The 25,529-nt window shown below is 37.3% G+C and overlaps 3 protein-coding genes across 3 annotated transcripts; 1 reads left to right on the top strand and 2 right to left on the bottom strand.

Annotated features, from left to right (window-relative positions):
- Window positions 1-4,888: 4,888 nt before the first annotated feature.
- Window positions 4,889-6,673, top strand: LOC144648851 (histamine H2 receptor-like). Its single transcript, XM_078508297.1, has one exon. The coding sequence runs from the start codon at window positions 5,004-5,006 to the stop codon at window positions 6,123-6,125; it is 1,122 nt and encodes a 373-aa protein (XP_078364423.1). The 5' UTR covers window positions 4,889-5,003; the 3' UTR covers window positions 6,126-6,673.
- Window positions 6,674-15,467: 8,794 nt separating this feature from the next.
- LOC144650670 (histamine H2 receptor-like) lies at window positions 15,468-17,139 on the bottom strand. The gene has a single exon (XM_078510391.1). The coding sequence runs from the start codon at window positions 17,029-17,031 to the stop codon at window positions 16,009-16,011; it is 1,023 nt and encodes a 340-aa protein (XP_078366517.1). The 5' UTR covers window positions 17,032-17,139; the 3' UTR covers window positions 15,468-16,008.
- A 5,883-nt stretch (window positions 17,140-23,022) lies between these two features.
- LOC144650692 (beta-2 adrenergic receptor-like) lies at window positions 23,023-24,981 on the bottom strand. Its single transcript, XM_078510422.1, has one exon. It carries the CDS (start codon window positions 24,891-24,893, stop codon window positions 23,844-23,846), a length of 1,050 nt encoding a protein of 349 aa, XP_078366548.1. The 5' UTR covers window positions 24,894-24,981; the 3' UTR covers window positions 23,023-23,843.
- Between the last annotated feature and the right edge of the window lie 548 nt (window positions 24,982-25,529).

The following is a 25,529-nucleotide window of genomic DNA, read 5'->3' as shown; positions in this document are numbered from 1 at the left end:
AAATGTCCCAAATCAGGAATTATTCCCAATTTTGCAAACTGTTTTAATTTTTAATTTTTACTCAGGTGGATGTTTTTGTATTTTTATAAGAATATAAAAAAATTTAAGATATTTATTGTAAGCAAAGAGTTGCTTTTATTTTAAGTTATGGGACGCTGATCAGGAGCGTGCAACAATAGAAACAGTTTACTTTTTGGCCGTTCCGACGCCGTGCCTCAGTAATACAGTTCCAATAAAACCAATCAAAATACATTATAATAATTTATGAATTAGGATCGGCACATGAAAAGTACGGTGTCTGAATCAAAGTCGTTCCAAGGGCGTTCCACAGGCGAAATTCTCGGCCAAGCCAGGCGGGAAGAACGGGTGAGTCGTTCCAAATTGAAATAGCCGTTCTAATTTGATTCAGACGCCGATCTTTTCATGTACTTAATTCAAGGAATTAGGTTCGGCTCATGAAAAGATCGGCGTCTGAACCGGGCCTAAGGTGAAAATAAATACTCTTTAAAACTCGTCAAAGCTTTTCACAGGTGCAAGACGAAAAGGCGGTGGCATTGCAAAGATTATTCACTCGGAGATGAGCATGAATGATAGCGGTCCTACCTATTTTTCAGGAGATCCGACAGACTTATGTAAATGTGTAGCAGAAAAAAGAAATATAAAGGATGCTCATGCACAACGCAGTAGACTGGAGTTTTTTAAAGTATACATATCCTAGCAACGATGTCGTTCTTGCACTGTTCAAGCTCGTCATTAATTTGACAAACGGTTTTGTAAATGTATCCCATTCTCATCATAAACCTGCTAACTGACCTCGAACTAAAGCCTTTTTTATTCGTAAATACCTCTTTTGGCAATGAGATAACCTTAGAGTGTGTTTTATCTTGAGGTAATACAAGACACTCTATATATTCAACACTAAAGTCGTCAACGTTTGTCACGCTTATAATCATAGTAAATACCGAATATGAAATTTCCCGCTTTTTTCCTTTATCAGGAACCCATTACCCAGCCTAAATCCAGTGCCAGACTCCTACTACAAGACTATAACCTCGTCCCAGGGCTATCTTCACTTTCAAGATAGCTTCATCATGACAGCGGAGATTTTCCTGGGGATGAGGTTGAGACTTCTCATGCAGCAGCGGGTGGGGGATGGGGTGCTTTTGTGTACCTTTATACAAGTGCACCCTCCCCACTGGGGTGCTTTGTCACCTCAAGTGGAAACGATTTTGAATGTTTTGTTTGAAAACAAAAATTAATAGCAATTTTAAATTTTTGGACTTTCGTCGAAAACGGACTAATCATCAATTTTGGAAAACTCTAACATGGTTTTCAGTTGTTAGTGAAAGAATAATATCGGTTGTTTAATCAGCAAAAATGAGAAATGTGTCTTATTTTAATTATTGTGTTTAAGGAAAAAAAGTAAAATGTTTTTGATGTTGCATTTTTTATTCCCCCTGATAAACCACGGACTGATGTTTCCTTTCTTACTTTCCAGGAAAACGAAAATTAAATTTCATTCTGTTTATTTTAATTTTGTAAGTATTCTCTTTTTAGAATTAAGTCTAAAAGTGAAAATGACTACTAGGTATAGAAAGTGTCGAAAGATTATATTAGATTTTTGCCTTCCATAATGGTTTTGTTCTCGCGAATGTTACACGTTTTACTGAGGTGGGATTGCGAAAATTAAACTCCGACTTGCGAACACAATTTGAATCGCCGCGCTTCATCTCTCGTCTTGACGAACTAACAACCTCTTTAAACTTATTTCTTTTTTAAAAATGCTTTATTTACACCTATTTTAACGGGCATCCTACATCCTGTAAAGTTTTCTTCCTACGCGTTGCCAGCCTTTCTAGAAATTTAATCCCCAGAAAATGGCCAATCACTTGAAGTAACTTCTTAAGTAAACAGAATTATGAAAACTGTATTTGCGCCAACTGCTGTATGGCAATTGGCTTTCAGTAACAGCTTACAGATCCGCGGCCAGTAAGCAAACGAGGCAAGTTCAACAAAGTGCTTCTTACAGACACTTTGCTTCACTTGGTACAATAATATCCTGGAGCGAAGCGGACGCTCTTTCGCTCAGCTATTGTGTTCAATTCCCTTAAAAGCCTCCCATTGATCTTGGTAGATAATACGTAAACCGGCGATTGCCGTTTTAACTGTTACAGTCAATGTCAAAATAAGGCAAGTATCTCAGTTGGTTTCGCTCCTCCAATCGAGCTAATTACGTTGTTATTAGAATTGACAGCTGAAAAAAAGACAACGCTGCTTTAAAAACAACCATAATTTCCTTGAAATTTTGATCTTGCGTCGGATCTAAAAGCAAAACATGCCTTAAGCAAGATGTAGCCGAAAAAGGCAGACCAAAGGTTGCTTATTCGCGCGGCAATTGCTAGAAGAAACCTCAATAAAGTACAATACATCAGATAAAGATCAATAGATTAATAGCTACGAGAAGAGAAAAGATAAAGTTAGGACTGAAGAAAGAAAACGCGCACAAGAGTTGGTAAAGTTTCAAAGGAACGCCATGCGAAAAAGCGGGCCCCAGTGCAAGGCTTAAATCCCTGTTAACGTTTCCCAACTTAAAATACTTCGGACCAACTTGGCGTTGCTAATAAAAGAGTTTTAAAATACAATTGAGGCAAAGTACTCGTTTCAATTTTCTTGATGGTTCAGCTAATATTGTCTTGTTTAAACACGTCAGCCATTGCTGCCAACTGTAAGTTTGAAGTGCGTTTCCAGTCTCGTTAAAAAAGCTTGTTGTGTCACGTTCTATAAGATTATAGATAGCCTTATATTTTCTTTTTGTACTAATGCAATTATTTATAATTCGCTTCGCAATAGTAAAAGAGCGTGTAAATTAGTGTCATTTCGGAGGGAAAAACATGTTCTCGTAAACAAGTTCTTAAATAGACAGTGGGCTAATACCTATCAATTCATGAAATGGAGTAGAATCTGATACTCTCAGGCAAATCAACCGTTCACGTAAATGGTCCCTCAAAAAAATAAAAGAAAGCTGTTCTTGGATAAATTTTTTTTCTGGTATTCTGTTGCGGTCAAATCTCGAACTCGGATCTAAAATCTGTTATGAAACACAGGAGAACTCCAATCAAAGAATGCGCAGCATCTAAGTTGCGTTTTTTTTAAACTCTGTTTGCCGGTGTCCTTTGGTGTTGCCGCAAGAAACGAAAGGAAATGGACATGTAGCAAAATGGTTGAGATCGAGCAACCGGCATGTACTTTGTCCGTTATCTTCCGTCGGAACTGCTCCTTTTCATGGGAGTATTCAATCTCGCTGTGACGTTTTGAAGACAAATGGCGCCAATGCTAATCTGTATAAGCTCTATACTGGAAAGAAAAGACCTAAAAATGTCACAAAAGCTACTGCCGTTTTTTTTTGCGTGCGATGGTCATGAAATAGTTTACAACTGAAGATCCGTGTTTGTGTTGCATAAAAACCTTCTTCGAGCTTAATTTTATCATATTAGGCAATTGTAGCATAGATTCAAAGGAAAATATTGTTTATAAAATTTTATCTCAATTTTCACAATAAGAAATGAATTACTGCTGTCTATCTTAAAACCATTATTTTTTCATTTAAAATTATCTCAAAAAGAGCCGAAAATCTCATGTATTACATACAATCCTGTGGATTTAATCAAACTAACAAAGATGATTCTAAGAAAACGTTTCTAAATTCGACAATTCAAGCTGCGAGAAGAAAAGATGGAGAATATAAACACCTAACAATTAACTTAAAAGCTTGAAAAAATTTGTCGAGACATAATGACTGAATATCGGACAAATTTTGCGATAAAAAACATATGCTAATTAAAAGGGGCATTTTGAAATGAAGAAGTGATAAACTTTAAAAGCTCTGTCGTTTTGGATAAACTTATCTGTGTGTTTATTTGCTAAAAATATTAATGACGGGAAGTGTAAAGCTATTCGGAAAAAACAAAATCAGCGTAATATATGTAACATCTCGAAAAAACCTAGTTGTTTTTTGGCGTTTTCGTCGAACAGTTCTTGATTATTGCATAGGAGTGGTAATATTATCAGTAAATTATTGTTTCTGTGTGACACTGTCGGGTTTCTAATACCAAGATAACGCTGTTCCATGCAATATTAAAAAATATCCGGTAAAATTGAAAAGTTAAATTGATTGGTCATGGTTTAAACGTGTTCCGTTGCTAAGAAAGAGGTGGATTTAATTTCCGAGAATGGTAAACAGAATGTCCAAAGAAAAAAATTGATTTCCTTTAGAAGCACGTAGTGCTCACTAACAGTGCTTTTATAAAATTTGGTTCCTCTTCGCAGCTTGATACACTTTTATAACTTGAAAATATTCAATATTCAAAATCCATTTGAGCTGAATAGATAAAAAAAGATATAATTCAAAATACTTGATTATTTGCATACGTCATTCAAACTTTGTATTATATTTTTTGAAAACATTTGACATGATCAATAGTTTGGCAGTGAAAAGTGAAATACTTTTCATCTAGAAAGCCCTCTCTTAAACACTGTTAAAAACTTTCTAAATTTAAGAATGCAGTACAGCAACAAAAAGCTGAATAAACAACTTTCGTTTTCGACTAAAACGTGTGTGTGGGAAATTAAGTAGGTTTCAACACCTGATTAATGCCGGCTTAGCGGGTAAATACAAATAGATCACAGTTGGATTTGTGAGAACAATTTCCTTGTCGCTTCAGGGTAAAGTATAAAATAACCGATTTAAAAGACTGGTTTTCAAACTTGTCGCTGACAACCACTGCTACTCTCGCGTGCGGACTAACAGCGTTAGTTAATTAAGTTTGCAGACTGAATAGACTTCTTGCTGGTCTTTCAAGTATTTCAAGGCAACAGTTGCACGCTTGGCCAGCCGGTAAGCGTCATCAATTATTCTGAAAAGCCGCGGGGGTCTTAAAGTGTTGTTTCTAAAGGAAGAATCTACCGTAAAGGCCCGAAGGCAATAGCCGTAGTGACGAAGAGAAATGTCGTTTGACAACACAAGTGTTGGAGAGCTCTTGTCGGTCAATGACACGAGTCAGGGGGACAATTCCAGCATACTGGAACACTCTGTTTCTTTGTGTAATCGACGAGGGTTCAACTGGCCAATCCAAGTTCCATTGATTTTGTTTCTCTTATTCATCGTGGCTGCCAACTGCATTGTCATTATTTTAACGATCTGGAAAGAAACTCTAAGGACAGTGAGTAACATGTTTTTGTTTTCGTTGGCGATTTCTGATCTGGTGTTTGGTCTAATCGGGATTCCGCTCTTTCTGGCTTGCACTATCAAAAGGTCTCTTCTGGACTGTGTGCTCTCGATGCTGGTTGTGCGATTCACCGCCATTTCGTCTGTTTTTCATCTTTTCGTCATCGCTTGTGACCGCTATACCATCATTTTATACTCCATGAAGTACCCCTCGCTTGTAACAAAACCGCGAGCCACCGGCATTATTGTGATTATCTGGTTACTGGCATTTGTATCTTCGATCATTCAGCTCACCTGGTACGGATGGAACGACGAATTAATGGAACTGAAAGAAGACACAATTCGAATTGACAGAGTTTATTTCCTTTTCCTTATCATAGCGTTCTTTTTTGTGCCTTTGCTGTCAATGATGTACATGTATGGCCACGTCTTGGCAATCTCTCTTCGACACATTTTTGCTTTTCGTCGACGCCAGAAAAATCTCGACCAGCCCTTACCCTCCATGGCCCATGATTTGCGGGGAACATTCATCCTAGTGACCATGATGCTTATATTCATAAGTTGCTGGCTGCCATTTTTTCTTCTGATGCTTCAAGATCACGTCTCGGAAAAGTTTTTCGTCCTTCCAGAATGGGGTTTGTGTTTAGTTCTTTATCTTCGGTTTATTCCTCCCCTGGCCAACCCTGTTCTATGCGCATTTTGTAAGCAAGACTATCGCCGCGCATGGCGCAGTTTAACACGACAACAACACTGGCCCACGAGCGTTCGTTTTTATTCCCTTGGCTCGGTTTCTGGAACACGTGAGAGAACTCAGACTGCGTCTGTAGCATCGACTGAAAAAACAAACAATGGCCGAAGCAGCACTGCTTCGTTGAATATGATAGCAATGGAGGTTTGTTGAAAGTGCATTCTGTTAGAGCGCAGACGCAACCTTATATTAATTCATATTTATCCCAAGTAACAAGAACCATTTTATCTTCAAACGTATAAAAGATATGTGGAAAAATGTAAAAGTTAATAGACCCTAATTCAATTCAATATTGATCGGCAAGATAATTTGATTAAAGTGCAAGTAATATAAATATCTCTAAGGTGTATGCCCCGTAGCAAATTTGCTAATCAGAGATTTAAAATAAGTAGCAGATTCTCGTGTGCCTATTGGTCGAGCGCTGTAGTGGATCAGAGTAAAGCCGGACCGCAAAATGACAACCAAACCTGTAACGCAGCGCAAGGCAGCATTATGAAAACTGGAGAAATTGACACCGCTTTTCCAAAAAAATGGAAAACGGAGAGTTGTAAAATTGGCACAATTGGTTTGAGTGTCCTTCGGTAGTTCTAATGTAAATGTAAACTATTATCTTTCATTCATGCTGTTTCAAAACAGTACGTGTTTAAATAGCGTGTTTAAATAGCAGCACTGTACCGATAGAACTATTATATAAATTTAATACATTGCTCTTAAGTGCGGATTTGAGGAGAATCATATCCCTTCCTCAGCTTTTAATATTATCATCGCTGTTATGTGCAAATGCCAAGTAAAAGAAAAATTCCAATAAAACCTGTATAAATATGAACGAGGTATCTCCGTCTTTTATAGCGGCGTCACGGAATTACCTTTTAAAATATAGCAAACAAGTGAAAGGTGATTTTTGAGCGCTCTGATTGTTTACTCAAACTCCGGATATCCTTTACTATTCAGCTCTTAGCAAAACAAAATGGCTTTCCGCTTCACGTTTAGGTGTCAAAAGCAAAATTTTTTAAAATGGTCAGGGCGGAGATACACCTGCAGGCCGTTTATCCACCGCTTAACTTGGATTTTATGCTAATATCTCGTTCGCGTTTCATGCAATCCAAAAAATCTATGCTCAAAACACGAATCTGTGTTTTGCGGTGTTTTGTAAATCTTTGGGTCATTTTTGGAGATGTTTGGGAGGAGATAGTTTTTTTTCAAAGGATTAGTAAATTAAGAGATATAAGAAAAATTGGAGATTTAACGATTTTTTTTTAGAATTTAAAGTTAAAATTGATTGAAGGAGCATCCATAATTAAGCAAAATAAGAAATCCATCGAACCGAAAAATTTTGGGGTCGCCTACGCCCGTTCGCACGGATTAGGCCTGGCGACGAGGTTGCTTGCCCGATGCTAAAGGAAAGTATGGAAATTACAAACAGCAAATAAAACTCGCAGAGCAAGACAAAATATAGACAATGGGTAAAATTACTCAGCAACACCACACAGCAAAACATCTGAGAGGTTTATTATCTAACTGCCCTATTTTTTTTTTTTTTTTTCATGTGTGAGTGTATCAAAACCTCGATGCGCTTTTACGCAAAAAAGAAAAATGTGGCTTTCGTTCGATCGCTACACGGTGAAAATTTAATTTTATGTCTCTGGTCGCATTTTTAGTATGATGTGAACGTTTCAGTTAGATCTTAACGAAGTTATCGTATGGAAACGCGGGAAAATTTGTTGCGCGGTGTTCACTGTGTAGGCTGCACGACGTCCTCAAAAGTCATCTATATTCCGTGAAATTGTAATATATAGATTTAGGCAAGCCTAAAAGCGGAGCTCCCCATTTATTTAATGTATACGCTGGCCCATAGGTGTTAAGACAAAATTAAATCGATCATGGTTGAAATGAATGTCTTTATACGGTGCAACAAAAATAATAATCTCAAGAACAACTCATGGCCTAAAAATTATTTAAGAGGTAATTCTCTGATTTCTAAGAATAGAAAATAGTTTCGCGATCCTCTTATCTTTTTGCATTATACAAAAGACACGTCAATATATTTTGTGGAAAAATATTCCCGTCTCGCTTTTCTTGTCTTAACATCTGTGCACTCAAATGGGTTACTCACGTACGCAAATTTAAAACTTTAATAATAACAAATCGTTGTTCATTTTTTAGCTTTTATTATTTCCTACAGTGTGCACAGTTTAAACAAATTTTAACGTACACTAAATCATCTCCATTCAGTGTAGTCATTCAGTGTAAAAGTAAGCTTCACTAAAGTAAAAAAAAAAAACCACTTTAAGGAAAATATCATTCAGCTTATATTCACAATTCGCGCTCTCGATCTAGATGGGGTAAACATTATTTTCAGAACAAGTTGAAAGAAAGACACAATTCGAATTGACAGAGTTTATTTCCTTTTCCTTATCATAGCGTTCTTTTTTGTGCCTTTGCTGTCAATGATGTACATGTATGGCCACGTCTTGGCAATCTCTCTTCGACACATTTTTGCTTTTCGTCGACGCCAGAAAAATCTCGACCAGCCCTTACCCTCCATGGCCCATGATTTGCGGGGAACATTCATCCTAGTGACCATGATGTTTATATTCATAAGTTGCTGGCTGCCATTTTTGCTTCTGATGCTTCAAGATCACGTTTCGGAAATTTTTTTCGTCCTTCCAGAATGGGGTTTGTGTTTAGTTCTTTATCTTCGCTTTATTCCTCCCCTGGCCAACCCTGTTCTATGCGCATTTTGTAAGCAGGACTATCGCCGCGCATGGCGCAGTTTAACACGACAACAACACTGGCCCACGAGCGTTCGTTTTTATTCCCTTGGCTCGGTGTCTGGAACACGTGAAAGAACTCAGACTGCGTCTGTAGCATCGAATGAAAAAACAAACAATGGCCGTAGCAGCACTGCTTCGTTGAATATGATAGCAATGGAGGTTTGTTGAAGGTGCATTCTGTTAGAGCGCAGACGCAACCTTATTTTAATTCTTATTTATCCCAAGTAACAAGAACCATTTTATCGTCAAACGTATAAAAGATATGTGGAAAAATGTAAAAGTTGATAGACCCTAATTCAATTCAATATTGATCGGCAAGATAATTTAATTAAGGTGCAAGTAATATAAATATCTCTAAGGTGTATGCCCCGTAGCAAATTTGATAATCAGAGATTTAAAATAAGTAGCAGATTATCGTGTGCCTATTGGTCGAGCGCTATAGTGGTCAGAGTAAAGCCGGACCGTAAAATGACAACCAAAACTGTAACACAGCGCAAGGCAGCATTATGAAAACTGGAGAAATTGACACCGCTTTTCCAATAAATGGAAAACGGAGAGTTGTAAAATTGGCACAATTGTTTTGAGTGTCCTTCGGTAGTTCTAATGTAAATGTAAACTATTATCTTTCATTCATGCTGTTTCAAAACAGTACGTGTTTAAATAGCAGCACTGTACCGATAGAACTATTATATAAATTTAATACATTGCCCTTAAGTGCGGATTTGAGGAGAACCATATCCCTTCCTCAGCTTTTAATATTATCATCGTTGTTATGTGCAAATGCCTAGTAAAAGAAAAATTCCAATAAAACCTGAATAAATATGAGCGAGGTATCTCCGTCTTTTATAGCGGCGTCACGGAATTACCTTTTAAAATATAGCAAACAAGTGAAAGGTGATTTTTGTGCGCTCTGATTGTTTACTCAAACTCCGGATATCCTTTACTATTCAGCTCTTAGCAAAACAAAATGGCTTTCCGCTTCACGTTTAGGTTTCAAAAGCAAAACTTTTTAAAATGGTCAGGGCGGAGATACACCTGCAGGCCGTTTATCCACCGCTTAACTTGGATTTTATGCTAATATCTCGTTCGCGTTTCAAGCAATCCAAAAAATCTATGCTCAAAACACGAATCGGTGTTTTGCGGTGTTTTGTAAATCTTTGGGTCATTTTTGGGGATGTTTGGGAGGAGATAGTTTTTTTCAAAGGATTAGCAAATTAAGAGATATAAGAAAAATTGGAGATTTAAAGTTTTTTTTTTTAGAATTTAAAGTTAAAATTGATTGACGGAGCATCCATAATTAAGCAATATAAGAAATCCATCGAACCGAAAAATTTTGGGGTCGCCTACGCCCGTTCGCACGAATTAGGCCTGGGGACGAGGTTGCTTGCCCGATGCTAAAGGAAAGTATGGAAATTACAAACAGAAAATAAAGCTCGCAGAGCAAGACAAAATATAGACAATAGGTAAAATTACTCAGCGACACCACACGGCAAAACATCTGAGAGGTTTATTATCTAACTGCCCTATTTTGTTTGTCTTTTTTCATGTGTGAGTGTATCAAAACCTCGATGCGCTTTTACGCAAAAAAGAAAGATGTGGCTTTCGTCCGATCGCTACGCGGTGAAAATTTAATTTTATGTCTCTGGTCGCATTTTTCGTATGATGTGGACGTTTCAGTTAGATCTAAAGGAAGTCATCGTATGAAAACGTAGGAAAATTTTTTGCGCGGTGTTCACTGTGTAGGCTGTACGATGTCCTCAAAAGTCATCTATATTCCGTGAAATTGTAAAAAAAAAAAAAACGAAAAAGGTTTACGAGTATAACCGAATGGTTGCCAAAGTTTTTCCTTGTGCAAGTCCAGTCAGTGCTTGTTTCTGTTATTTTGCGGCTAGCTGACATTATCAAGAATACAATAGCTTTAGCTTAAATGATTGTGTTAAAATGAAGCTAACCATTGCATGCGGTGATCAAGTCCGCTTAAGAAATAGACAGGAAGATAAGCAAGGTAACAAAATGTACTGAATTGCTAAGCCTGATTTTATGTCAGAAAGACATTCGATAGATTCCGTGGCGGCAAAGTTAAGATCTTTTCGTAAATTCATTGCCGCTTTCAGTTGCTCTAATAAGGGTACATTTAAGCTCATGCTTACACGTCAGTTCATTTTTTTAGTCCGGCGGCTTAGCTCCTGAATTGTGCGATTTTTGATACAAGCACCAAACTTTGCGGGATTACAAGCATTCGCATACTAATCAATTCTTGATATAGTGCCAACGCCAATTTCCTATTTTCAGCTAGTAAACAGCAATGAAATTTTCAGCCGAGAGGACTCCCTGCCCCTTCCCCACGAAGTATTTCTTCTTGTATTTTATAAACATTTTATTGTTGATTTTTATTCATAAATACAGATATGAATGCTTTTAATTAGGCTTACAATTGTTATTTTTTACCATCTGTTTGATACCAATAATTTAATAGGAAATTATTGCATGGGAAAAGATTTTTCGTTCCCCGCCCTCTGCTCCCTCGCGTCTTTCGTTTTGCGCTAGCGTCCAGGTCTCTCGCGATCGGTGAACCGTTCGCTAACAGAAGAAAAATAGGAAAATATAGGGCTGTGAACAGTCTAAATTACAGCATTTCATTCCAAATTTTGTACGTGCGACTTGGAATCACTACTTGGCATAATAGTATTTGTCTATAAACCAGGACAAACAAATATTTCACGAAATTTTATTTATTTTAACCCTATTCAGACCGGGAGGGGCGGAAAGTGCCCGCGCTGACTTTGAACGCTTATAACTTTTTCAAGATTCAACCAAACGCTACCAAACTTTGCGAATTTATCTAAAATTTACCTGGAAATAATTTGGTAGGATAAGTTGTTGTGTCAGGAACTTGACGTCACCATGGCCACGGCATTTTGACAGGCATGTCTTCCCAATTTTGTAATTTTTGTGTTTCTATTAATGAAAAATAATTTTAATGCAATTATTTTCATCCTTTTACGGTTTTTAAGCACAGTTTAATTGATTTTGAGTACTTTGCAGTAATTTTGGGCGATTTTATGACGTTTTGGAAAAAATTCGAAATCCAAGATGGCGGATCCAAGATGGCGGCTGTTTTGATATTATGATGTAATTGTCACGTGATGTGACGTCATCTTCCCACGTGACGTATACCAAAAGATAGGTGTTTGGACATTCTATATATTCCGTAAGTTTTATTGTGATTGCTTAAATATTCTGGAAGTTACAGAGGTCTGAAAAGATCCAAAAAAGCCCGGTTTGAATAGGGTTAATAAATAAAGGTTTCCATGGGAACCGGTGTTTTTCGGGCTTGGCACTATATCTGAAAAAATTTCTGTTGGTGACCACTTTCATTGTGCCAAGTTTCATGCTTGTATCAAAAAGTGCACAATTCAACTAAAATTTCGAGCTAAGCCGCCGGACTATTTTGTTCCCCTGAGCTGGTTTTATTTTGCTATGGATTTGCCGTAAGTTGATTCTCTTTGGCCGTATAAAGTCGATTTCTAATCATTTGCCAGGATGTCTCTCAGATGAGAATTTATTTCTTATTGCTGTAAGTTTATTTCGACTTTAGGCCGTAAATTTTCTCGCCAGAAGAAGTTTTTCGAAGTGCTGAACGACGTCAAAGCAGAAAGCTCGAGCAAAATTAATTTATTTAAACTAAACTTGTTCTGAAAATCATGTTTACCCCATCTAGGTCGAGCGCGAGCTGTGAATACAAACTAAGTCATCTAGGTCAAACATTTCTTTTTTTGCTTTTGTGAAGCTCACTTTTACACTGAATAACTACACTGAATAGAGATGATTAAGTGTACGTTAAAATTTGTTTAAACTGTGCACACGGTAAGAATATTTTAAAAATGACTACGAATTGATCCCAGATAAGTTTTAAATTTGCGTACGTGAGCAACCCACCGATGTTATGATAAAGACAGGCAAGAAAAGTGAGCCGGGATATTTGTCCACGAAATATATTGACGTCTCTTTTGTTTTAAGCAAAACGGTATAAGAGGATTGCGAAACAATTTTCTATTCTAAGAAAGCAGAAAATTAGCTCTTAATTAATTTTTAGGCCATGAGTTCTGCCTTTAGATTTTTATTTTTTGTTGTACCGTAAGTCATTCATTTTGACTAAGATCGATTTAAATTTTGTCTTGCACCTATGGGCCAGCGTATACATTTAAGCTTTGACCGCATATTTATCAGAATGGAATCAATGTAAACTCTAGTGAAAGTTAAATAAATGGGGAGCTCCGCTTTTAGGCTTGCCTTAAACTGTGTAATAGTTCTGTCGATAGCATAAAGAGGTATGACTATAAGACACACCCTTGTCATACACCTCGGAAAGGTTAAAGCCAGTTCGTAATGAGGCATTTTTTTATCACTGAACTCTCGATTTTGCGTAAAAAGTACTTATCCACCGCTTATTTCTATTTCTATTTCGTTTGAACGAGAAGATTAATAAACTTTGTATGGTTCTGAAACCCCTGGATTATTTTACAGCAAAAACTACTTTAGAGTTAATTCTCCACTTTCCAGCTTCTAGCATCAGTGCTGTTTGGCGCAACATTGCATTGTATTTCACAAATGTAATCTTAATACCTAATTCAGTGATCAAAGTTGATCTAATTCTAATTAGAGCAACGAGGCCCTGTTAGGGGGGGGGGGGGGGTTCAGTTATCCCTTTTCCCTTTAATTCGGAGCACACATATCCCGAATCCCTTAAAGTATCACCAGCGTTATCCCTAAAAGTATCTTTGGTGGAGTTTTCACCGTACAGAAAAGTGAAATTGTGTTTCTATTTGATTATCAAGAGTGAAAAAGACATTTTCAGCCAAGACAGCCGTTATTACATCCCTTCCAGGCCATTCCCTAAGATAACTAGAAATTGTTTACGGTACTTTAAAAGTAAAAGAAAAGAACCTTTTGTTTTTCAATATTGGATTCTTGTCGTTTGAGCACGAGCTACCAAACAATCATTCCTGAAATTTGGGCTAAGTGCTGTAGGCGAAATAAGAAATACTTTTGTAGTTTGATGATGAATTCTTACCGATTATCTGCAAAATCCCAAGACAGCCATCAATACGTGCTATCGATTGATGACCAGCTTTTGTCGATAAAGGGTTTATTTTGCACGAAAAGATCAGTCAATGTTTCCCCATGCTTTGGAGATTTAGCATTGACCTTCATTCGCTGACGGCATACTGTATCTTTACAGCTGCATCTGCACTTGTCAAAATTGGTAAGAAATGTTTGAGCGTTTATTTTTTTTTCCGATATGCTGCCAACTGTTCAACTCTACAACTGGTGAACAAGTCAAGGGCCGAAAAAATATTTTTTGATCGATGTTGTGGTTAACCTCGGCTGAGGAAAGTGAAAAAAACCCTTGCATCTTTGCGATCTGCCAGCATCCATGAGTTTCAGTTTGGCGGGGCCCCCGGGGGGGGGGGGAGGAATGGGGCGTGGGGGTCGAATGATGGTAAACGAAGAAAAAAGGGGACGGCCTAAGGAAACATCGACCACTTCTGTACGAGGCAGCTCGAAATCAAGTAAATCAATTTGGTCTCTCATCCCAGGCCATCCGGCATCTTGGATTCAAAGTGTTGCTTGAACGGACACGTCACGACCTACATCCGATCAAAGGGGCAAAAAAAATTAAGCAAAAGTCTAAAAAAGACAAGTTGAGTGTGATAAAAACACAGCCCGGACGTCACAGAGCTTGTGTTCAATTATCCCTTAAACTAATCCTGTTATCCCTTATCCCTAAACTATTTTTCCTGTTATCCCTTATCCTAAAAACCCCTAACAGGGCCTCAGCAACGGTGATCTAATTCTGAGGTCAAAGAATTTTTCTTCGACTCATGTGGTCGTTGATTTTCTGTCTAGGGCTAACGCTCAGGGCCCGGATTTTCGAAACTCCGATAAGCGCTAATCCACGATTAAATAAGCTAATCGGCGATTAAATTTTAACCTGCGATAATTGCTTTACTTATAGAGAACAATAGGGGTCACGTGACCAGGACGTACGACACCACGGAGTGAAAGCTAGGGTTATGCTTAACCCATAATAGTGTCTGGATTAGGGTTGAAGGTTAAAGGCTTATGGATTAAGGTTAGGGATGAGTTGTTGGGGTTAGGGTTTGATTTAGGCTTAGGGTGGCAGTTTGGGCCTTGGTAAGTCACGTGACAAGCACTCCTGCCACACTGGATCACATGAGATGGAGTAATTGTAGCCTAATGACTGTGTTAGGCCTAACTAAAGTTTCTGGTCAAGCTACAATTTCAAATTATTTACTCATCTTGTTTCAATTTTGTGCTGTGGTCTGATAATAAAGGTTTGAGGGCTAGTGCCATCCACCCCCCCTCCTAACTTCTTGCTATGTGCTCAAGTTGACACAAACATTTGCAGAGGGACTAGTATTGATGAGCCTTGCATGTCTGAAGAGTCTCCGAGTTCGAAAGACGAATTGACTAAAAAATAGTATTTTTGGTTAAAGCCCGATTAGCGCTAACCAACGATTAAACTAAGGGTTAAATTTAACCCACCTCGCTAGGTGGGTCAACTTCTTAATCGGCCTATCAATCTGGAAAAATGGCTGACTTGTTGTTTGTGAGACAAAGACGCCTGCGAAGTTATCAATGCAACGCTTGCTTGTTGCGATCTAGAACTACGACCTTTGTCCTTAAAATAATTTTATTTACCTTTCTGCTGTACATTTTGTTTCTGTGTAAACTTTATGTTTAGCTTTATCAAACAATAAATACAATACAATACAAAACAAAAGAGCTACGGCAGAGCGTATATAAATATAATTCAAGTTTGTCCTGATAGACGAATTACACATATAGTTCGTCTGGACGGATGATCCGTCTGATTGCCCATATTTATACACAGACGAATTATCGGACGAACTAAAAAATGCTTGCCTAATTTAAATGCAAAAAATTAAAATCGAGCCAATGTTGAACTGAGTTCGGATTATCCATTGGCCATTGAGTCTTTTAAGTGCTGTTCGGTTGAAAGGTGCGATTTCTTTTCCCCCCTTGTTAACCATCACAACTCCAAAAGAGCTTAAGGGGTATATTTTAGGCTGCATGAATATATGGCTGCTGCTAAAATTCAGTGAGAATTTTATTATATATTTTTGAATATATGGCTGCTGGTTTAAAATAAAGGTTAAAATAACTTTTGTTTATCACCCGAGGAAGCTGTCCGGAAAGTTTGCCTTTTAAAACCCTTAAACATTTAGGGTAATCTTTGCACGCCGTGCTTCAAATTCGACAGACGTTTCCTTACATTTACGTTTGAGGACAACTCCTTTTAATGCATGACGAAAATCTCTCTTGGCCAATGTGCACAGTATCGGGTTCAACAGCGGTGGAATAAAGCGTAGAAATACTAACAAACGCTGCAACCAAACTGGCATGGAAGACTGCTTTGAATGCTCCATGTGGTCATAAAGCATCGCCAGGAAAAACGGCAACCAACAGCCGGCGAAAATCACCACCGTGATCAACAAAACACTGCGTCCTCGCCACTCATGAAGGACCGATCGAGAGGGCCGTTGAAGATTCTCGCTCAATTGACGATCACTTTCGTTGCTTTTACAGGAAATTTGGAAAATTCGCCCATAAAGATAACATATTGCTAACAACGGAACTGCAAAGAACAGCACGATGCAAGCTAGGCTGTACTTTTTGTTGAGATCTTCTGTTACTTCGTTAAATTCAGTCAAGGCAATTTCATTAAAACTGTACCATGACAACTGAATAACAGATACCACAAATGAAAACAACCAAATGGCAATAGTAGCGATGATAGCCCGCCATTTTGTTACAAGAGAATCGTATTGCAGGCCGTGAACTATGAAAATGTAGCTATCAAGAGCAATGAGCAGAACATGGCAAACTGAAGAGATGGCGGTGAATCGAATAAAAATGACGGATGACACACAGACATTAATAATATATCTCACCAAACAGATGGCAAGAAGAGGAATTCCCACCAGACCTGACATGAGATCTGAAAGCGCCAACGAAGTTAAAAACATGTTAGTAAGTGTTCGCAGTGTTTTCTTTCTGTGCATCAAGAAGATTACGAGGCCATTGACTGCAGCAATCATCAGGCACATGAAGGACAAAGTTACGATCAACGGTACAGGAAGAAGCTCTGTTTCTTCAGGATCTGTTTGTTTGATTGAACTATTGTCTCGGCAGCTTGTGTTAGACGCATTGGACGATGAATTAAATATTAGAGGCATATTGAATCGTTGATAAATTTCCCCCGTTCTTGGGGTATTATTCCTTTGTTTTCACGAAAATTAAAGTAGATAATGGACCCGATTATTGAGACGTGCGAACGTATCCACTACAACACATCACTGATGTAAACTGAGTTGAAGTGATAGTGTCTGTGCAAAGAAGCGAAATTTGCACTTGTCATTTAATAAAGCCATATAAGGAACGCATTGCATGCGATGGAATATATTAGGAAAAAGCGAAAGCGTTTTTATTAACTTAAGGTGGCTCGATCGGATTTTTGAGTGACGATACCTTTCAACTTTGAGCAACTTGTATGTCACCGTAAACAATCCAACTGAAAATCGATCAGCACAGCTGTACTAAAGGAAGATGAAAGTTTCGATTGAGATAAGTTTCGTCGAAATCGGAGTAACCATAGCAACATAATGACGTCACCACCCATTTTACACGAGACCGATTTTCTTCTAATAGAGGGATAATTTTGAAAAAAGGCTTCTAGATCTTGGACTTGACATAGTTTTCTCAAGGTCTGCAAAATTTGAAGAATTTTTATGAGAGCGTTTTCGAGAAAATTTTGGATGAAGTTTTCAGGTGCTAAAATACAACAAAAACAAAGCAGTCTTAAAACATTATTGAGAAAACGTTCACAAGGCCCGATCAAGTAACATTTTGTCCTTAAGTGAATCTTGTACTATCTAATTACCTTGGGATAAAATCTCAGAGAAATCGTTTCATTTGATTCCTTGAAACATCGGCTTGAATATCAACTGGTATGAAGTGTTATTCCGCTCTTTTATCGAAAAAGGGCCTTCGCTTACTAAAATGATCGCAAAATAAAAAGCGCTCGATAGAATTTTATTAAACTTGGCAGTCAAAAAGAAGAATATATATGTGATGAAATGTCCGATTTTCAAAATAATTGAAACATTCTAAGGCAGTTAATTTAAAGCCTTAACTCAGGTAAACATTGCGCTGTTTTTCACCCTAAATCGGATCGCTGCCTCATTATCTGTCTCCATTGTCTCAAGCCGCGTGCATTTGTAAATTCCAGTAGATCATGAATTATTAATTATTTATTACTGGAGATTTCTGTGACAATTCTGCCTTGGCCTTGAAACTGTTAGGAGACTGAAGATAATACAAGTGCTTTACTAGCCTATTCCTCGTTGTTAGTGTATTTTGGCTTGTTAAATTAGCTTGTTTCTGTGCAGTTTTCGGAAAACAAGCAGTTGTTATACATATTCAAGATGTGATAAAATTTACAAATGCACGGGACACGACACAATAGAGACTTATAATGAGGCAGCAATCCGATGTAGGGTGAAAAACAGCGCAATGTTTACCTGAGTTAAGGCTTTAAATTAACTGCCTTAGAATGTTTCAATTATTTTGAAAATCGGACATTTCATTACATATATATTCCTCCTTTTGACTGCCGAGTTTAAAAAAATTCTATCGAGCGCTTTTTATTTTGCGATCATTTTAGTAAGCGAAGGCCCTTTTTCGATAAAAGAGCGCAATAAAACTTCATACCAGTTGATATTCAAGCCGATGTTTCAAGAAATCAAATGAAACGATTTCTCTGAGATTTTCTCCCAAGGTAATTGGATAGTACAAGATTCACTTAAGGCCAAAATGTTACTTGATCGGGCCTTGTGAACGTTTTCTCAATAATGTTTTAAGACTGCTTTGTTTTTGTTGTATTTTAGCACCTGAAAACTTCATCCAAAATTTTCTCGAAAACGCTCTCATAAAAATTCTTCAAATTTTGCAGACCTTGAGAAAACTATGTCAAGTCCAAGATCTAGAAGCCTTTTTTCAAAATTATCCCTCTATTAGAAGAAAATCGGTCTCGTGTAAAATGGGTGGTGACGTCATTATGTTGCTATGGTTACTCCGATTTCGACGAAACTTATCTCAATCGAAACTTTCATCTTCCTTTAGTACAGCTGTGCTGATCGATTTTCAGTTGGATTGTTTACGGTGACATACAAGTTGCTCAAAGTTGAAAGGTATCGTCACTCAAAAATCCGATCGAGCCACCTTAAAACGACATCTTGTCAAAAAACGTGTCCGCCTTACGGCAGAAGCACCGAATTTTTTTCATTAAATGATAACAGTGTTTGAGTTTTCATATCGCTTTTTATTTGCCTTTCTTTCCAGACCTTTCCAGTATTTCGTGGAAATGACAACATTTGCATGAAACGTAAACAATTAAAACACAGGTAACTGCTTCAGATTTAGGCAATTTTTAACGCACCTACCGATTTAGATGTCACGAAAACCATTACTTTAGAAGATATTGAGCTTCAAGCGAAATTGTCGAGACGATCCTTCTGTATTCAAAGCGATGACTACTAAGTAATTATGTAGAGAAGATTCGTGCTTCACTGTTTATTCACGAAACGTAAAACAACAAATTTTATGGAAATTTTTTACATTGTATTCCGACAATTTGAAGTTCATGTCGTATTGTATGTTCATGTGACGTGCGGCACAAAATCTTGGATAGTTGTAATTACTATATCTCAAAAATTAGACGTTTAAATTGAACGGATATACACTAATGGACTTTTTGTCACGAAAATAGCAATAAGATGTCAAGTTCACTCAAAAAACCCTCACGTCTACTCGTTTACCTTTTTTCGTATTGATTCTTGCTTCAAAGCGATTGTGAATGACGATTTCATTTAATTTTCTCATTTTAACTCAATATATTTTTGAACTTCAGATGAGTTTTCTAATATTGAAAAAAAATTAAAAGATATATATGCTGTGGTTTAAATTAATCTTTGGTTGAAATAAAGTTCTATTCTATTTTATTTCTATTTAAACCAGTTTAATTTTTATTTTTCACTGTCTCATATTCATTATCATAATTTGAAACAAAAGGAAATAAAAATCAAAATTTTAAATAAAGATATAATTTCATACCATAATCTCCCACAAAATGAAGAAACAGAGTGAGGCTTCTCAACTGTTTGAGATTATATTGTTTTTGCCACAAGAATATAAAATTAGCTTACGTTATAATGTTCCTTTTTTATTTATATGCACTAAGTGCACTAAATCTCATCAAAACTTTTTATAATGCACTATTTATATGCACTTAATCTCATCAAAACTCTACATAAATTCCTTGAAAATCTTTAAATTAAACAGCAGTGTTCACGTTTTTGCATTCTAATTATCCAGTTGCTTGGAAATACGAAACTCCGTTCCCGGATGTAGTGGTTAAAGATTCGATAAGTTTTCTTAGTTCTCAGACAAAAAAAAAATAAACAAACCGTCCATATAATAAAGAAGTTGATCCCTGTGGACAGAAATACTCAAGGTCGGAAGTGAAAGACTGTAAGGCAGCCACTTGTTAACGTGTCCACTGCCGCTCAACGCCCTTGTGTGTAACTTGTTGCAGCGGTGACCGACAGGTTCAGTACCAAAAAACTTTGAGAGGTACAAAGTCAATGAGACGCTGCACATCCTGGACACCAAGAGAAGTTTCATGTTCGCTATGGCTTCCGTTTTCCAAGGGTCGGGTTCGACCCATTCTCTGATTAATATATGCTTTATGAATGATATATGCTCTGCAAATGGTATTTAAAGATAACTATGTTTAAAGTTATTACCTTGACTAATTTTGATAATGTTCCTTTTTCTGCATAATTGAACAGATGTACAAGTTTTGCATCACGATCTTTGTCTGATTTATACTCGGTGTCACCTTAACTAGTAATTAGCCAACCATCTGCTATTCATACTAACCGATTGTCCCACGGAAACTGAATTAAAAACGAAAAAGCATACCGAGCTGGCAATTCATGCACTTAAAATTAGTTTACTATTAAGTAGGCCCCGCGTAACCGCTACAAGTTTTTACTAGTGGTTTCATGGCTGATTCCGTGTAGCAACTCTCAAGGACAACCATCTATGTCTAAAATGTGGTGAGGTGGTTCAAAATTTGTCTTCTGTGCTCGAAGAACTCCATAATGGTGTGTAGTTGCTGTTTCTACGGATCTGGCAATAGACCATATTCGTATTCTCGGTATTGGACTGGCACTAGCTTGCAATGGTGGCTAATGCGGGAGAATATCATTAATGTCAATTGCATTTGAAAAGATTAACCCGCAATGGCTTCCATTGCAAGCTAGTTCCAGTCCAATACCGAGAATACCAATATGGTGGCGCGTTAAAAAAAATAAAAAAAATAAATGTATGTTTATAGTGGTCATGCAGTTAGCTTCATATCTCGACGAGATAGCTAGTTTACAGGCATGCCACTGTAACAGAGGAAACAAATATTTTTAAATGAACATAACGAGGTTAAAAATCCCAACTGGCAGGAGGCAGACCAGTTGGCTATATACAAAGCGTGGTCGAGGATTTGAACTCGGGACAACCGAGAAACAAATCCAGCTAGTGGCAAGGGTAGGTCTTGAACCGGGGACCTCCGAATAACAACACCAGCGCCCTAAACCACTCGGCCACGCTTGCCTCCCTGAGACACAATCTTCACTTACTTTCGCCATCACTCTCCAGCGGGTTTCTGGGTTTCTGTAGCACGAAGACAGTCAATTCTGAAACCATGTATCGTTACGCTACGGCCGCTAACATTATATAACCTAAAGACAAGAAAGAATCTGATAGGGACAACTAGAGCTTCATGTTTTATTTCCACACGGCTAGCACATAGTCACGTGATTAAACTAAGGTCACGAGGTGCGATTGAAAGCAAAACAAAAGAGAAATATCGAAAAGATAATCACCTATTGATTGAAATTGGAAGGACGATGAAGACACTGGAAATAAGATTGTCCTTAATCTCAGATACTTATTTTTATTTTACGACAAAGTTCATCATCATTACCCAAGAAATCAAAAAGAATTTGCCACGGAAACAAATACAACTTAATAATTGACAAGTTTTCTATTGAAAAAGTTTAAACTGTTGGGTATATAATTGTAACACGAGCAATTAAAAGATAGAACTCAAATTTAACAATGTCATCATTTTTAGCATTTTATGTTTAGAGGACACTCCTGATGGATAAACAGGTTGTAACATGCTTTAAAGCTTTAAGAAACAAAAAGAGACTGAATTAGCGAAAATGGTCAAAATACATAATCGAGCAAAATGATAATATGGTCTTATTTGTCTGTTCTCTGAAACTCAAGTATTGAATTCTATGCCTTAAAGGAGCATTGTCAAGGAGTTTTGTTTTGGATTTTAACAGATTTTTGAACTGCTAAAATTTACATTTGTGTCGTTGGAAACCTTAAAATAAAGGTTCTTTTTCTAAAACTATTGTTATATTAGAGCACTGAAACTGTTAACAAGCGCCTTTGGCTGCGGATGGCTAGGATGGAAATGGTTACAACTTGAAAAGTTGTTTCCGCGGGTCTTTAAAAAGGTTATATCTTTCTTTAGATGCTCAAAGATAAGGTTTCTCGTAGGGATAACTGCCTACTACTAATTTTGAAACAATTTTGAAACCAAAAATCTGCGAAATCCCCGTGAGGTAGCTCCTTTAAGTGAGATTAGAACATCACTCTACCATTTTTACGTTCTTATTAGTGGAAAACCCTTGATGCAGAGTTCTAAGCATTGGGCGAAATCCAAAGGCTTAAATCAAGCCGAATACAAACAAATGGAAGACAGAACAGATGACCAAGCAAAATAATTAGCGTGATTAGTTCACACTTCTCTGTGAAAGGGTACAGGAAAGTTTGCTTTGAAATATGGAAAGCAACTTTGCAGCTGCAACCGGTTTGCCCTTTGTGTTAAACAATATTTCCGCCCTTCTAAGGTAGTGTCTCCTAAAACTTCAAATCACAACAGTTCCTGCCGGATAGATGTCGCCATTGACGTGTTTTAGCGACTCTGCGCCTTTCTTGGACAAAGAAATTTAATCAATCGCGGAGAGTACATTGTGAGAAACATTTAGCATTTTTAATTCCATCTGAAAATTTTATTTCATTAGCACCTTAATTGTCTAAATGTGTTACCCAATAAACAGATCAGATTAAAAGCGACATTGCAAACAATAAGGAGAATCCAATTTCCAGTAAAGGACTGGACGAAGAATATTAATTAACACTTCGTTTGCTGATTTATTCAGGAAAAAGGTGAATTAAACTTGCCTGTTCTGCAATACGCTAAGGTTAAAGAGCTGGGGTTTGTTTTACATAGAACAAGATTATAAAAAATAAACCGTACAATTGATTGAAAATTGTGTAAGGCTATAGTTAAAAATGTCTTTTCTAGGGTTTCTTGCCGAAGAAAAGATAAAATAATATTTCTCAAACAGGGCTTCAATTTATAATAAATTACGGCTTGACTAATGGAAGACCCAAAATGGAAGATACTGTATTACTTTGAGTCTGCTTTTATCTTGCGCTAAAGTGATAGAGCTGGCCAATCTTGCTCAAAGCCAAGGGTTTCAAAAATGAGGCAACTGTAAGTGCTCTACATGGATGAACAAAAAATATTAAAAGTTATTGCCTTCAATAATTATCAATAAAGCAGTACGTGTCGGCCATTTGATCCGCCATGTCTTCGACGCCCAAGAACCAAGCAAAAGATACGAGAATAACAGGTTTTAGCTGTCTTCTGTAAGACCAGTCCATTTCACTTGGCAAATGTCCTGCTCAGATTGTCCAAATTCTTAAGTTGTGTTTGGTGGTACTCCTTGGATCGGGTCTCTGGAGCTGAAGATTTTAGTGACCGCCCTTTCCCCTACGGCGGCCTTTTTATACCCTGGACCAAGTTCAGCTAAGATTTATTGACAAACGTTTTTGGAAGAAAGATTTTCTTTTAATAATTGTGTTCGGTTTCAATCGCCGGGAAATTTAAACTTATTTGTTCGTGCTGTACGCTAAAATCAGCTGACATATCATTCATTTTTCGATGGAAGACAACTTGCTTTAACGCACGACGGAAATCTTTCTTGGCCAATGTGCATAGTATTGGGTTCAACATCGGAGGAATAAAGGCAAGAAATATAAGTAAACGTTCCACCCAAAGTGGCTTAGGAGACTTCTCGAAGGTTTCCATGTAGTCATCAAGCATTGCTAGAAAATAAGGCAACCAACAGCCGGCGAAAATCACCACCGTGATCAACAAAACACTGCGTCCTCGCCACTCATGAAGTAACGATCGAGAGGGCTGCTGAAGATTCTTGCTCAATTGACGATCACTTTTGTTGCGTTTAAATGAAATGTAAAAAATGCGTCCATAAATATAGCACATTAATAACAAAGGCATTGCAAAGAACAGCACGATGCAAGCTAGGCTATACTTTTTGTTGAGATCTTCTGTTATTTCTTCAAATTCAGTAACGGCGATTTCATAATATAGATACCAAGACAACTGGATCACCGAAGCTACAAATGAAGAAATCCAGACTATAATAGTAGCAATGTTCGCTCGCCGTTTCGTTACGAGAGAGTGGTATCGCATTCCGTGAACAATAAAAATGTAACGATCAGAAGCGATGAGCAGCACATGGCAAACTGAAGAGATGGCGGTGAATCGAATGAAAATGGCGGAAGATACACAGACGTTGATCATGCCTTTGACCAAACAGATGACGAGAAGAGGAATTCCCACCAGACCTGACATGAGATCTGAAAGTGCCAACGAAGTAAGAAACATGTTGGTAAGTGTTCTCAGTGTTTTCTTTTTGTAGATCAAGAATATTACGAGGCCATTGACTGCAGCAATCATCAGGCACATGAAAGACAAAGTTACGATCAACGGCACAGGAAGGAGCTCTGTTTCTTCAAGATCTGTTTGGTTGCTCGAACTATTGTCTTGGAATCTTGAATGAGACACATTGGACGATATATTAAATAGTCGATCCATGTTAAATCTTCCTTAAATTTCCTCCGTTCGTGGAATATTATTTCCCTGTTTTTGAGAAAAGTGAATAATTGAAACGTATAATCGCATTCAAAACAACATATCACTGATGTGAACTAAGTGGTAGCCTCTGCGGAAAGAAGCCAAATTGACCCTTGTCATAAACCACTTTTCGCACTCGAGGTGATGGGATATATTAAATATTCAAAATCAGAAGTAGCTTGATTAACTATAATTAACATCCTGCCGGAAAAATGTGTTCTGTAGTAAAAATATTTGTTATTTTCATCTTGAGCACTTTCAATTTGCTTTTCTAGCTGATATTCTCTCAATGACAACAATTGTATGAAAAGTGAAAAAGCAGGAAAGTGTTTTACTTGAAAACAAAATAATCACTTATTTCTTTTTTTTAAATCAAAATATCATAACAGATGATTAGCTTGAAGAATATTGAACCCAGCGAAGTTTCGAGATTCTTCAATATTATTTTGTTTCAAAATAGAGGGCTTTTGAAAATGATAAAAAAAGTCGAATTTCGTTACATTGTTTGTTCACCACACACAACAAATTTTGCCCGGGATTGGAAACATCGTGTATATTTTACAATATTGCTTTTAAAAACAGTTCTTTAAAGCTAAA

This window comes from Oculina patagonica, chromosome 4, assembly GCF_052425735.1.
Source record: "Oculina patagonica isolate OP01 chromosome 4, crgOcupat, whole genome shotgun sequence".
Taxonomy (NCBI): Eukaryota; Metazoa; Cnidaria; class Anthozoa; order Scleractinia; family Oculinidae; genus Oculina; species Oculina patagonica.
The sequence above is the reverse complement of the archived record's forward strand: the minus strand, read 5'-3'. Positions and strand labels throughout refer to the sequence as shown.

Excerpts from the sequence above, each read along its gene's own strand:
- LOC144648851 (XM_078508297.1), top strand. The coding sequence starts at position 5,004 with ATGTCGTTTGACAACACAAGTGTTGGAGAGCTCTTGTCGGTCAATGAC.
- LOC144650692 (XM_078510422.1), bottom strand. The coding sequence starts at position 24,893 with ATGGATCGACTATTTAATATATCGTCCAATGTGTCTCATTCAAGATTC.
- LOC144650670 (XM_078510391.1), bottom strand. The coding sequence starts at position 17,031 with ATGCCTCTAATATTTAATTCATCGTCCAATGCGTCTAACACAAGCTGC.